Genomic DNA, 14,729 nt, shown 5'->3' on the forward strand with positions numbered 1-14,729 from the left:
AGATGATGTAAAATACTAATAGTTTTCAGGATAAAACTAAACGTATCATTCAATGTCAATGTCAAATGAATGAGTTCATATAATGACTTCAAAGTATTAGATGAAGTTTCAAGTCCACTATAAAGCCGGATTGTCTGTCACGCCATAAGCATATCCACAGACAAGTAAGAAGTTTCTTACTTGTCTGTGATAGATCCCTTTACATAAATTCTTTTCAATACCTCGTTCCAAACAATTCGATCGGCATTTTCATCATTCATCATCTACCTATTGTCATATAGACAACGAAATAGTTGAAGCTTACCAGTGCATGTATACCATCTCTATCTTTCTCTATCTTCAATACTTTACAATTTTCCAGTATAGTTGCACCGTGTTTCCTAGCTAGTTGTGTATGAGTAGCATTAGCCATAGCTGCATCAACCAAACCAGAGTCCTTCTGGTATAAACCAACGATGTCCTGCTTCTTGCTGAACTGGGGAAACCGTTGTCGGATCTGATCACCATTCAGTCTCTCATATCTGTAAAAACCATACTTTGAATTGATTGCACGAGAAGTCGAGGGATCTTTGTCAAAATAGATGACAAAGTAATTTAAAGCTAATATACTTAAGACGAATTAAACTGAATTTATCCTATGGTTTCTAAACAGAGATTTGATATTTGATACATGCATCTTAAGAAATTGAAAACGTGTAAACACCTTTCATTATGTTTGAATTGTAACTAGAATCATTGCGATGTAATTGTGTATCATTGACTGCTGTAAATTCTACATTGGTGCAATAATTCCAAGATAAGAATGCAGCACAAGATTCATATTTATAATTCTTGGCATGACTACATTCGTCGCTGAATGTGTGACTACCCTTGCACTCGTTGGTGGTAGAATGAACATTAGCGTATATTCACAGTTCGAGCTATGTAGACATGTTAGACTAGTTGTCACCCCTTTCTCACTGTATTCAGTTTGTTGGATGAAAGCTTGATGTACTTACGGAATGTTCTGTTGATCCATTGAATTGGCATATCGCTCAATTTCTGCAACTTGAGGAGTATTGTTACGTGCGAACTCCAAACCACCACATTTATAGACTAACTGTAGTCCGGACTCTCGTTCTACTTCTTCAAATGCAGTATAGGTGTCTCTAACCAGTTTAGTATAACACACCTCATCATACAGTAGACGGCTACAAGTTGTACAACAATAAAATACGAAAATAGTGACGAATTAATCTTTCTTATACATGGCCGCGTATTGTATGCTCAAAGCTCACCTTGATTTAATCTTACACACTATTCCGTATTTATTGACATATTTGTGTTATTTTAAACTTATATATGCCAGATTCGAAGTAACTGAAGAAAATGAAGAACAAGATTCATGTCCGAAAATTGTTTAAAGGTGAAGATCTGCACTTAGTCTAGCAGGCTATGTCACTTCTATTGCAGTTCTAGCAATGTTTTGCATATAATTGAGTATAAACACTTGAAAAACAGACTGCTTTCAGCTATGTGGTGATTAAGGTGTTCCCTTATTCCTCAAGATTTCGTTTCTGTAACAGTCAAAAGCTAATTTGCAGATAAGCAAATAAACAAAACTCTCTGAAAAATGTACAAGTAAGAGACAAAAGTATTGCAGGTTATAAGCAATTAGGGATATACAGAACGTGTCTCTTCACTTACACTTTCCTGAAGTTTGTAAATATACGATAACATACTAGTAGTATGGCTGGTCATTAATTTATTCCAAACCTTACATGATTCGGGAATGGTCCTGTGAGCCACCATTGTCATGTCCCAGCTTGAACTGTTCAAGACCAAGAACGTCTATTGAAAAATAAGAGGAAAACTCCCGTATTGTAAGTTCTATAAGGGAAGGCTATTTTAGGATATAGTTTTGCCTGTCTGTCTGTCTGTCTGTCAGTCTGTCTGTCTGTCTGTCTGTCTGTCTGTCTGTCTGTCTGTCTGTCTGTCTGTCTGTCTGTCTGTCTGTCTGTCTGTCTGTCTCTGTCTGTCTGTCTGCCTGTCTGTCTGCCTTTCTGTCTATGTATGTATGTATGTATGTATGTATGTATGTATGTATGTATGTATGTATGTATATATGTATGTATGTATGTATGTATGTATGTATATGTATGTATGTATGTATGTATGTATGTCTGTCTGTCTGTCTGTCTGTCTGTATGTATGTGTGTGTGTGTGTGTGTGTGTGTGTGTGTGTGTGTGTGAATATTCAAAAGCCGCACCAATACCCATGAAACTTGATACACATCTTCCTGTGTTCCTTGTGAAAGATTGCAAAAACTGTTATAGGTTTTTTGTAAACACCGTATGAATATTAATGAGTCATTTGCATAAATAGTTACTTTCAGTCCTATTTCTGAGAATTCAAGCTTCAAATTTAAATAGTTTTTGACATATACATTGATGACAAGAAAACACGTCTTTTATAAAGTTGTTTGTGTTGCTTTCAATTTAAATGGGTTATTTGCATAATTGATTGTTTATGGCAATAAGACAACAATTGTAGAATAAAAGATTCAAATTTCATATAACTTAAGTTTGTACATACGAGGATTATTTTAAAAAGCGCACATGTCCTATAAACTAACATGGCTTGATCTTAGCGTACACAATTAGCGGTTCACTAGTATTCATCCCAGTACGACGTACTATGGCCATCAAACTGAACTAAGATAACGTTGTGATGTCTAGACGAACTCTTATAGAGAATACAATCGGACGTGTTCCAAATATAGTTCACCCTTTTCAACCATGCCATATACATCAATCGTTATCTTGAGTTACGATGTATTGTTCAGGACACCAATATCATATCATATCACGAGACCGGTATCCCTCCCCCGCCCCCTGAATCAAACCCAAACATGTTACATGTATGTGTTACGAGTCACAGATCTAAAATATATTCATTCAGGACATTTTGGTAAATTTTCATTATGAACTCTAAATTGAAGTCAAAAAGCATTTTTACTTTGTACAAACAGTGACATTCCGTTGCGTAACAACATATGTCTTTGACATCTCTACATGGGGTGTTTCTGAATTGTTTGTACCAGGTACGATTGAACTGTCAACAAGTTTTATTATGACATGACTATTTTATGGTCTTTGAGATATGAACTTGTATTACTAATCTAGGGAAGGTGATTGGATATTAGATCTCGGATGATGTCTTTCATCATAAGACTTAAGAATACGTCATACTCTAAGAATAGAGATTTTGTGTAAACTTTGAAATGTATTTAAGTTGGGTTTTTAGCCCATCTCGTGGGGAGAGGCGGAGACGGAGATTGGTCATGTAATAAAATCAACCAAGTGGTTAGCTTGGCGTTCGTTGAACCAGATACGTATGTTTCGTTGTGAGTTCTACTCAACACAATCCAAGTCGGTACGGTACCTCGTAAAAGAGATGGTTTGAGAAGAAACTAGTTGGTCGGCTAATTCAACGTTATAGTCTTTAATGGAACAGACTGACGATTGGAACAGCAGTGCGAGTGAGTACTTCCCCGTTTGAACATTTCAATATCGATAAACTGCACAGTAAGCCGATCAACAGCGTTTCAATGGTGGAGTAAATCCGGGGCTTGGCCATGTATCTGGTTCTTGAACTGACATTGTATTCTCCGAAACTAATGAACTCCGAAATGAACGATTGACACTTGAGTAATACACTGTAACAGTTGTATGATTGAACTTGATGGACCGCACCCAGTATGTTCATTTGCCGTAACTATATGGACACTGGTGTATTAATGATTAACGCATTTTCAACTTACAACACATAATGGGACTTGACCTATTGCCGCCCAAATTTACAGGCGATGAAATAGTGAAGAAATGGCTTTGTAAATTCGATGCTTTTATTAGTTTGAAAGGATACAACGATGACCAAAGTTTGCATACCTTCACTCTATTGCTAACTGGAGAGGCCGAACGATGGTTTGTATCATTACCAGAAGAAGTTGCAGTCAACTGGGCTTACGTGCGACAGGCTTTCATAGGGCGTTTTCAAGATGGGGGTCCAAGATGGAAGGTGGACCAAGACTTGCAGAAAATCAAACAAAGTGACGATGAGAATATTGAAGAATATGCGTCTCGTGTAAGGGACATATTGTGTCGTTATGGTAGAGATATTAATGGTGAGGAAATATTGAGTATTTTTTTGCAGGGGATGAGACGTTCGTTATTTGGACCTGTTGTTCTGAAAGAGCCAACGAGCTTCAGAGAAGCAGTGAATTTTGCACGTTTAGCAGAAATGGTACAGGATTTGGATGGTCAAGGGAAAATGGGAGTGGAAAAGTCAACATCGGATCCAGGGGCCAGCGACCGTGACATCCTTCAGCAAACATGTGACTCTCTTACTGACGCACTCAACTTGAATACCCGTCTACATGAGCAGCTTATTTCGAAGATGACATCACAAGACAAGCCAAACAGGGACGATCAACATTTCACAAGTCATGCGGTAAGACAGAACACTTTCAAATCTGATCCATACTCTCGAGAACTTAAGACTAATAGACATGGACCAACTTATGGAGGTCAACAGATCAGATCAGGTGAACCAGTATGTCGATTATGTAACAAGCCAGGACACACTAGCCCTTCATGTGTAATGCACAGTGATCGTCAATTAAATAGTAATACATATAATGCTAACTTGTCTATTAATACACCTACGCTTAGCAGTATTAGTACAGATAAGATGCATAATAGCAATTTGATTAATGTTAGGATTTATGGTAAGAATGTTAATGCTTTGGTCGATACAGGTTCTTCAGTTACAGTAGTTACGAGTAAATTATTGAAGGAAATACCAGAACTTAGACGTGTACAAATAGTAAAGTCTTCTCATGATTATATAACAGTAGCTTCAGGTGGTAGGTTACCAGTTCGAGGTTTAATTAATATTCCAGCTATTATAAATAATCGTAGTGTCCTTATGCCAGCTCACCTAGTAGACAATCTTAATAAGCCACTAATCATAGGTGTCGATTTCATGAAAATGCATAGAGCGATTATAGATATGGCCAAGAATAAACTGCGTCTTCGTTCGAAGCTATTTATGCGATCAGCTGACAAATATTTAATTCCCGCGAAATCAGAATGTATTATATCTGCGCGGCTTCCATCTCACGTTGGTGATGGAATACTTGGCACCACGCCTAATATTAAATCTTTGTGTCACCTCGGCTTAGTAACAGCGCGTGTACTGGCTAAAACTGAGAATGATTTAGTTCCAATTAGAATTGCTAATGCAAGCGACAATGATGTTACTTTGAGGAGGAATACAAGGCTAGGTGTTTTTAAACCACTATCTGATGGTGATCAATTGTATAATATTGACTTGGGCGCTAATCAGACGTATCCCCCTATTGCTAATCCTTTGACACGAGAACAGAGAGAATTCTTTTCTGACTTTGACTGGACTGACCATGACTTATCTGACCAACAACTTGAACAATTACAGTCAGTTCTATGGCAGAATAGGGATGCATTCGTTGATAAATCAGGGACGTTGGGTTATTGTGATGTCATTAAGCATAGAATTGAATTAAATGAGAATGCAAAACCAGTCTCTCGGCCACCATATCGTGTCTCTCCAGACAAACGCAAAGAAATAAGGTCTCAGTTAGATAATTTACTTGACCAGGGTGTTATTACACCTTCAACTTCACAGTATAGTAGTCCACTGTTATTGGTCAAGAAACCGTCAGGTGCGTATAGACTAGTTATTGATTATAGGGAATTAAATAAACAAACAGTGCCAATCGTATTTCCCTTGCCTGGTTTGCAGGATTGTCTCGACATGATAGGAGATAAGTCTCCTAAATATTTCACTACCCTTGATATGACGTCTGGGTTTTGGCAGTTGGCAATAGATGAGAGGGATTCTCACAAAACGGCATTTGTTAGTTTAGATGGGAAATATGAATGGAATACTTTACCTCAGGGTTTACGTAATTCTAGTGCTTCGTTTCAACAGACAATGCAGCATTTATTTCGAGAATTAATTTGGAGCCACCTCGTCGTCTATCTCGATGATCTTGTTGTGTATAGTAATACTTTTGATAATCATCTGCTTCATATAAATAATGTTTTGACACGATTACGAGAAGCAGGTTTGAAACTAGGTCCAAAGAAGTGCCACTTTGGTAGGAAGAAAATTAAGTTCTTGGGTCATATTCTGACTAAGGATGGTATCTCTGCGGATCCAGCTAAGATTTCAGCTGTTGAGGGTTTTCCAGTCCCTACAAATGTTTCTAAGGTCAAGAGCTTTCTAGGTCTGGCAGGTTTCTATCGCCGTTTTATCAGAGATTTTTCTAAGATTGCCCATCCACTTCATAATTTATTGCATAAGAACAAAGTGTTCAAATGGACGGATGAATGTCAACAGGCATTTGATACCTTGAAACAAAAACTAGTGACAGCTCCATTGTTAGGATTTCCTCAATACAATGATCCGTTCATACTGTATACCGACGCATCTGCATTTAGTGTAGGGTACGTTCTCGCACAAAAACAGGACAAACTAGAACGACCGATTGCTTATGGTGGTCGATCTCTGAGTTCGCGCGAACGGAAATATTCGACGACAGAACGAGAAGCTATTGCTTTACTACATGGGTTATCGCAGTGCGACCCTTATCTAAGAGGTAATCGTTTTACGGTGATTACTGATCATGCTAATTTACCATATTTGTTCAAAATGAAATCACCTAGTGGTAGAATAGCACGTTGGATTATGCGAGTTCAAGAGTATGATTTCGATATTCAACACAGACCGGGCAAAAATATTCCCCATGCGGATGGGTTATCGCGTAGAGAATATGAACAGGTAGGGAGCCAAAATTCTGACTTCAGTAACCCAGATACACCTGCATTTGAGCCTACAATGAGCAATGACATAAAGGTCGACGACGATGACACTAGAAGGTCAAGTACACATATGGCCAATGTTAATATGGTGGATTTGGATAAGTCACACAAATCGGATGACTCTGATATTGACATCAGTGAATTATATAACACCTTAGCAACGGTTGCCAGTACAAATAGTGTTGAGACTAGTACTGATAGTCAATCCCAGGGGTCAGTCACAGTAAATGATGATTGCGTACTCAATGATGACTTACATTCCAATACGACAGCTGATAGAATTTCCGAGACCGGTATCCCTCCCCCGCCCCCTGAATCAAACCCAAACATGTTACATGTATGTATGCAGTAAATTGTTCCAACTTTACTATACTTGATTTGACTGTATTATCGTTAATGATATATACTTGTATGCTAAGTTATGACTAGGAAGGAACTGTTATAGACCTCTTCTCTTCCTGGTTAAGTCTTAAAACGCTATTTTTACTACAATTTATATAATTATATATGATTGTACAAGTTTACATGCAGAGCATGGGAATGTTCTTAGCGATCGATTATCGACGGTTTATTTGATGAATTGTTGATAGTAAGTTAGACAAAGACTAACAATAATTGATTTTCAACCAGAATTAACAAACTTTATCGATCAGAGCAGTTGTAATTTGAATCCCGAATTTAATTACATGCATGACAATCAGACTAGGTAAAGAGCGTAGAGTGATACCAATCTAATACAAAACATACACAATTAAGATTTAAAAACCACACTTACTCTTGCCACCAATTGTTTTAGACAGCCAGTAAACTGTAGCACTGCCAATACCGCCACATCCTACAACAATGTATTCGAAATACTGGGGGACGTTTGTCGACATTATCAGATGAAGTTCAAACGGCCGACTGACATGAAATGGAGGATTATATACACATAATGACCTGACCTGACCTCACTGCTGTTTCATTTGACGTGACATTTCAAGGCCAGCAGGCGAACAATTACTACCTGTCACCCTCCACCTCCATCTCAGTCCTTATTGATCTTCTGCTCTGTATATACGTGGAGTTAAAATAGACAAAACAATCATCCATTTATAGACGTAGCAACGGGACCGAGGTTTATCTCAAACTGTGTACACCAGATATCAAGTGCTTTTACGTGTAAATAAATGATGTAATTTGAGAAAATACAGTAAAAACAACAAAATAAAGACAACATATCCTTGCTCTTTCCACCATCGAAGTATCTTTAATACGGCAGATACGGGTAACAGTGGTTCCTCATATCTCAACTGTTATACATATGGTTTATTTTATTTCGTTTTATAACATCAATGAGTTTGTCAATATCAAAAAGTGTACTATTGTACCGAAAGATTGAGTGAGTTTTGCTTTGCAGTTTTTTTACTTTCGAAATTTTACAAAGAAATGACGATTTACCACAATACTGTTATTTGAAATTTTAACATATTGGTAACATGTCGAATTGTTGAAGTGAACGACAACCTTTTTCAATCTGTTCGTCATCGTTGTCGTTACTATTTTGGTTTCAATATCAAAATTAGATTTTGTAATTGTGTGCATCGATATGCATTGACGAGATTAAGTCTTAAAATCACACATTTTGTAGCATAGATTATTACCATGTAAAACGCTAGAGACGTGACCAAAGTTAATAATGGTTGCTATGTAAATGATCACAATGGTTGCTATGTAAATGACCACACTGACAGTTCCTGTTCACAGTCTAGACTTTTCTAGAGTTTTTTGTATTGTTAAAGTTGGTATGAAGTCTGGGTTGGTCAAGGCTTCACGGTCTAACTTAAAGTCAGCGATGGGATATTGACTTTTGCCATCAACAGCCATCTGTGTTAGTATCTTTCCAAGTAAACATGACCACCTACATTTAAAAAAAAAAGAAGATAAACATGGGTGGTGTCAAAAATTGTAGGACAGAAAATAGTTTGCGAGCAAAAGACACTTTCTATCAAATGTCAAGTTAATTCTCTGCCCAACTGGTGATACATATTTATTTCTATCACAATTGGATTGCACGAATTAGATGCCAGACATAAGGACTCAAACTACAGAAAAATTATGTATCTATTCTGCTTTTATCAATTTTGATTTTGACGACATTCGGCGCATTTCATTGGATGGCTATGTAATCCACATCCACACTTAAAAACTGGTGAATTTTACTTGATTGATAACATCAGGTTAAAGAGATTCTGTTCTCACTCTAAGCTAAAATCTTTTCGGTATGGATATTTTCATTAAGCAGTAAGAATGAACACTGTGTTTTTGATCTTGAAAGGAAGTCTTTTAGTCTAAGAGAAAAAAATCCACAATTTAACAATGCTTACTTGTAGGCATGTCCTGCTCCATTGCATATAATAACTTGTGGGAATCCTTTCTCAACCAGAGAATCGATGACAAAATGACGGTCTGGTGTCATTGCATAGAGACATGTCTTAGTGTATAGGATAGGTCCAACAGCCTGTTTGGTTCAACAATGGAGGGAATGGGTGATAAGTTAATGTTACCGAGAAACAGTCTCCATCAAGATGTTGTCACATTTTCATAAAATGTATATTTGAGCTTTGCTGTATGTTTTTATCTGACCTCAAAGATATAAGTGAAAGTCATTGATAGACAACAAAAATGTATATGGCTGGGAAGCAATGCCGTGACTTTTTGAGAGCAAAAGATGACAGCTGCCAATCAGTGGTACTATATGTAATCAGAAAACGGAATCTGAATATGGAAATTCACGCATTCAATTTGGCAGACACTAACATACCCCTTCCCAACTCCATCCGACACACAGTTAGTTAGTCTGAGGTGAACAAACTTTTGATGTTGACGACCTGAATATTATAAAGTAGACATGTGATAAGATGATATCTGCAATTGAGAGTTATTGACAAGTAGCGACAATAAAGTTGAATTGAACTTCTCACTTTTATAATAACCTAAAAGCAACGACTTACTAATAATACCTCGAAATACTTTGATTTTAAGTAATTAATGTAATATTAAACACGTCAATGTAGCTTACCTTGGGTAAGAACGACTCTAAGAAATCCACACATCTCTTCTCCCTTATCGGATCTGGTTTGTAAGTTCTTGTTTCCGGGGTAACCGATGGACCAGCGGCATCGATACCAATTTTACTACCAGTGTTACCATGGATGGGTAATCCATAAAAGTTATTACTCTTGTCAACATATATCCAACTTGGGAAGCTAACAAAACATAAACGATAAAAATGCCCCCATATTTCGTCTTAAAGTCACATCACATCACATCAGAGTTGATTTAGTGGTTTAGACATTGGTTGTGAAGCTAATTTAAGTCTCAAACGCATTATGTAGATGTAAATATATGATTGGCAAGAAAAAGAGATAAAACAACTACACGTGGCTATTCATACGATATTTTTAAAAATTGACTTGTCATCTTTGGTCCATTTAACTTTCTAGTACAATACAGTATACTGGGTTATTTGATATCATTGACGTAACTCTCCAGAACCCAAAGTTCGTGAAAATGCCATTATTTTCAGGAGTGGCATTCTATTATTTATCACGTTTTATCATACAGTGCGCAAGCCTACTGTACCATTCGAACAGAAAATATGGAATCTATACCCTGTCTATACCCATACGTCACGACAATTTCGTCTACGTCATCGTTGTTGGTTCTACGTCAAAATGTCATAGTTTTTCTCTCTTTTTTCTAAATTAATCTTGTATATGTGTAAAAAAACATACCATAACCGATAATTTTCTTTATTCAGCATATGACTATTTGGCTGAACGAAGAAAAATATTGGGGAATAATTTCTAAATGTCATACTTCACATGTCTTGATAAGCTAGGAATAAAGGGTTCTAATTACTTGTCTTTGGTGAAATCCTTGATATGGGGCGTGGCAAGATAAGTGACTTGTTCTTGAGTGACAGTTAGCGGGATACGAACTCCAACTGATCCCAGGACGTGATTGATCCAGGCACCAGCAGTGACGATGACACGACGACAACGAAATACACCTTGTGACGTATGAACCTGTGTAGATTTATAGACAAAAAAATGATATTGAAATGTCTTTATTTATGTTTCGTTATTGGCCCTGTTATATTTTATAATCTCAAGCACCAAATGTTTTTCTTTGAATTTCGATACTACTTTGTACGAAAGCCAGTAAGGGACATTTTTTAAAAATAAAAAATAAAAAATAATCTCGTGAGCACGTATGTTGTGCTCACAAGATAGTAAGTCGTGCGCACAAGATATTTATGTCGTGCTCACGAGATTATTTTTTATTTTTTATTTTACAAAATGTCCCTTACTGGCTTTCATAACTTTGTAACTTAAGTGAAATGTGAAATGATTTTCATTCAAAACATTTAATTCGTTGCATCCAAAACTGGGATCGACTTATAGCAAATAGTCAATGAAAATACATAATTACCAGTGCATGTATACCATCTCTATCTTTCTCTATCTTCAATACTTTACAATTTTCCAGTATAGTTGCACCGTGTTTCCTAGCTAGTTGTGTATGAGTAGCATTAGCCATAGCTGCATCAACCAAACCAGAGTTCTTCTGGTACAGACCAACGATGTCCTGCTTCTTGCTGAACTGGGGAAACCGTTGTCGGATCTGATCACCATTCAGTCTCTCATATCTGTCAATCAAGTGGAACTCTAATTATAAAGCCCAGGCGTTTACTCGTATTCCAAATTTGTCTTATTTTACATCTATGTCTAGACCATTGACTTTGATTAGTTCCTATGGGATTATTTCCATGACCTCAATAGAATTTTTTTTCTGTTTTTCTATTACTTTCAAAATTTGTATATTTTATTTTCTCTTTCTGGAGAAATAAATGTTATTGCAAAACATTTAGTTTCAATTTATTTCAATTCAATCTTGTCAATGATGACCAGTGATACATGCGTCATACAGCCAATGAAACACATGTAGTGTGATAACATGTATAAGCTACATGAGTCCAGTGAAATTTACATCTATTTCGCCTTGTAATGAGATGGCAGAAATGAGATATTAAATCGCCAAAGTGACTGCACTCTGCAGTTTCATAAAAAATACCATCTTGGGGAAAGAGATATCCCGAAATCAGATAAAGAATTTTACAACGGAGATGTTCATAGCACAAACGTGTATATTTTCCTCACCACATATTGCCAACTACCACGGCAAGGGAAGTTGTTTGTCATTTGGCTTATTTAGACTTTCAATTCCAATTCTTAAAACTGCCATATGTTTTCACCAGAACTTTAAGACTAATGCGAAGAAATAAATGCAACCATAGTAATATACATTAGTCATTATACTTACGAAATGTTATATTTATCCATTGCTTCACCAAAGCGATCAAGCATATCTGCCTGTGGTGTGTTGGCCGCTGCTAACTCCAAACCACCACATTTATAGACTAACTGTAGTCCGGACTCTCGTTCTACTTCTTCAAATGCAGTAAAGGTGTCTCTAACCATTCTAGTATAACGTTCATCGTGATATAGTGAACGACTGAAAATAAAAGCGCTAGCTCGTCTAGAATTATTCTGATTATGAATTAGAGAAGGATATTATGAATATTGACAACATGGGAAACATCGATGGAAAGGTTTTCATATTTTAGGAAATTGAAAATTAACTATAAAACCGTGTTGAAAATATTTTCCCGCTGGCTGAACGACCACGGGGAGCGTGTGGCAGTTGACATTGCCGAAAAAGGGGCTGTGATTTATGGTGACATGATGAAGAGCGTCTTCGGAAATAATGGAAATCTTCAGATCCTTCAAATGCGTGTTTGTATCCACTTGTGTTACTGATAATACTATGCTTTCATCGTCAAACTAGTAAACTGTTGAATTCAATCCCAGACATGGTAGAAACCATTTAGTTCTTTCCGTCTATATAGTCATACTAAACCCATTTGTGGATGGAAAGCCTTTTGTGACTAGAGAGATAACAGACCCGGTCACAGACCTTAAACAAAAAGAACACAGAAGCATTGCCATGGAAATACCCCCCCCCCGGCCCCCTGTTCCTCTTTTAAAACCTACATGATTCGGGAATGGTCCTGAGAACCACCATGGTCATGTCCGAGCTTGAACTGCTCCAGACCTAGCACATCTATAAAAAAAATATATATAGGATGAACACCTCCGTTTCACAATTGACATTAACCTCACTGTGTACCATAGACTGACCTTGGCCTTGCAATGACTTCATTGTCGAACAGGGTTATCAAAATCAGTGTTTTCGTCATAGACATGTAAACATTGTTGCCCACAGTGTGATTCTCTGGAGCACAATCTAATATAATATATGTAGTTTTGCATTACGAATTCATATTTTTTACAAGAAAACTGTGTTTAATGCTTAATGCACATTGTCTGAGTGGTATGCTATAACTAATCAGTTTTTATGTTTGTAGATTTGACAAGCTGACAACCCTGACCCAATAAATGACAATGTAAGTGAATATCAGAATAAGCAGAAACAGGCAACCTGGAATACTAACGACAGAGTCAATAAATGGCATAAACATTTACTGTATTTTGACACTTACTCTTGCCACCGACTGTTTTAGACAGCCAGTAAACTGCTGCACTGCCAATACCACCACATCCTATCACAACGTATTCGAAGTACCGAGGAGTCGACATGCTGGTCGCCATTGTTATCAATATATATAGTAATATGTCAGCGGAGTGTAAAAACAGACGACAATCAGTCTAAAAGTTCAGTGACTGACGTCGGGTTTTAGCATAATAATGACTTTTCAAGGTCGGTCTAGCCTGCACAGTTGAGAGTATGAATGACAAACAAACAAAAACATGTAAAAGCTTTGATATTCTGCTTCTTTTTCGTACAAATGCGTGTTTTCGTGTTATTGTAATGGATTGTATTGTAATGGATTCGTGTTTTTTGGTCAACTGAACTTTGAACTATGGTTGAACCTTAATCAATGAGCAATCATTTTGTGTGTGTAAAACTTGTTTATCACTTTGTGGGAGATTACAGCTCTATATTAAAAAAATCAGTCATTTGTGTTGCGTAGCTTTGGAAAGTGAATCCATTTATACCTTTTAATCTCATATTACAGCGTGATTACCCAATGGTCCTAAAGTTGTTGACTATAGATAGTTAACTTTGCTGTGTCCTCAGTGTTGTACAGACGAATCAATCAATATTGTGTCAATGATTAACAACAATTATGTCATTACCCTGTGCTCGACTTCTTTATTTGCACGTCCCTTGTGTGTTCTTAGAGCAATCGTTTATTCTCGAGACAGGCTTTGCTGAGATTTGATTTCCTTTATGCATGTTTTTTAGCATACAGTATTTCTGGCAACACATATGAACCATGCACATATACTTGCAAATAAAAAAAAGTTATAGCAAAAGTCAAATATACATACAATCTGTCAGGATTACATTTATATTTGAAATACGGGTATACGTGACAAGTGTGACACTAAGTCTGTTATTAGTCCAATACCAAAACACTCCCGGGGTGAGTGTAGTAGCTGAACTCAATACCTTTAATGGTGTTCATCACAACCAGAGCACCTGCGTCACATGCCTTATTATTAACCCCCCCCCCATTTCAGGAACAATTCTAGCGTGAGGTATATTACAGAGGGTTCAGTCCATCATGCTTTGACATGAATATCCGATTTCATTCAAACCTGATACAAAGATTACATAATATAGGGGACATATATACATCATTTTATTTCATGATCAAATGTGACGGTATGTTATCTTTATTTCTCTTTAAA

General features: G+C 36.8%; 2 protein-coding genes across 2 annotated transcripts in view; both read right to left on the reverse strand.

The window, feature by feature from the left end:
- The window catches only part of LOC144437697 (monomeric sarcosine oxidase-like), a 9,533-nt gene extending 1,724 nt beyond the window's left edge, over window positions 1-7,809 (reverse strand). Inside the window, exons 1-4 of the mRNA XM_078126702.1 lie at window positions 7,682-7,809; window positions 1,761-1,830; window positions 999-1,190; window positions 305-521 (exon numbers count right to left, since the gene is read on the reverse strand). Coding sequence (XP_077982828.1) covers window positions 305-521; window positions 999-1,190; window positions 1,761-1,830; window positions 7,682-7,784 — 582 coding nt within the window. The 5' untranslated portion in view covers window positions 7,785-7,809. The remainder of the gene's footprint in view (window positions 1-304; window positions 522-998; window positions 1,191-1,760; window positions 1,831-7,681) is intronic.
- Window positions 7,810-8,271: 462 nt separating this feature from the next.
- Window positions 8,272-13,637, reverse strand: LOC144437696 (monomeric sarcosine oxidase-like). The gene is made up of 8 exons (XM_078126701.1): window positions 13,514-13,637; window positions 13,005-13,074; window positions 12,274-12,465; window positions 11,383-11,599; window positions 10,810-10,976; window positions 9,968-10,154; window positions 9,273-9,406; window positions 8,272-8,806 (listed from the first exon to the last, which is right to left on the reverse strand). The coding sequence occupies exons 1-8, from the start codon at window positions 13,620-13,622 to the stop codon at window positions 8,647-8,649; spliced, it is 1,236 nt and encodes a 411-aa protein (XP_077982827.1). The 5' UTR covers window positions 13,623-13,637; the 3' UTR covers window positions 8,272-8,646.
- Between the last annotated feature and the right edge of the window lie 1,092 nt (window positions 13,638-14,729).

This window comes from Glandiceps talaboti, chromosome 7 (genome assembly GCF_964340395.1).
Source record: "Glandiceps talaboti chromosome 7, keGlaTala1.1, whole genome shotgun sequence".
NCBI lineage: Eukaryota > Metazoa > Hemichordata > Enteropneusta > Spengelidae > Glandiceps > Glandiceps talaboti.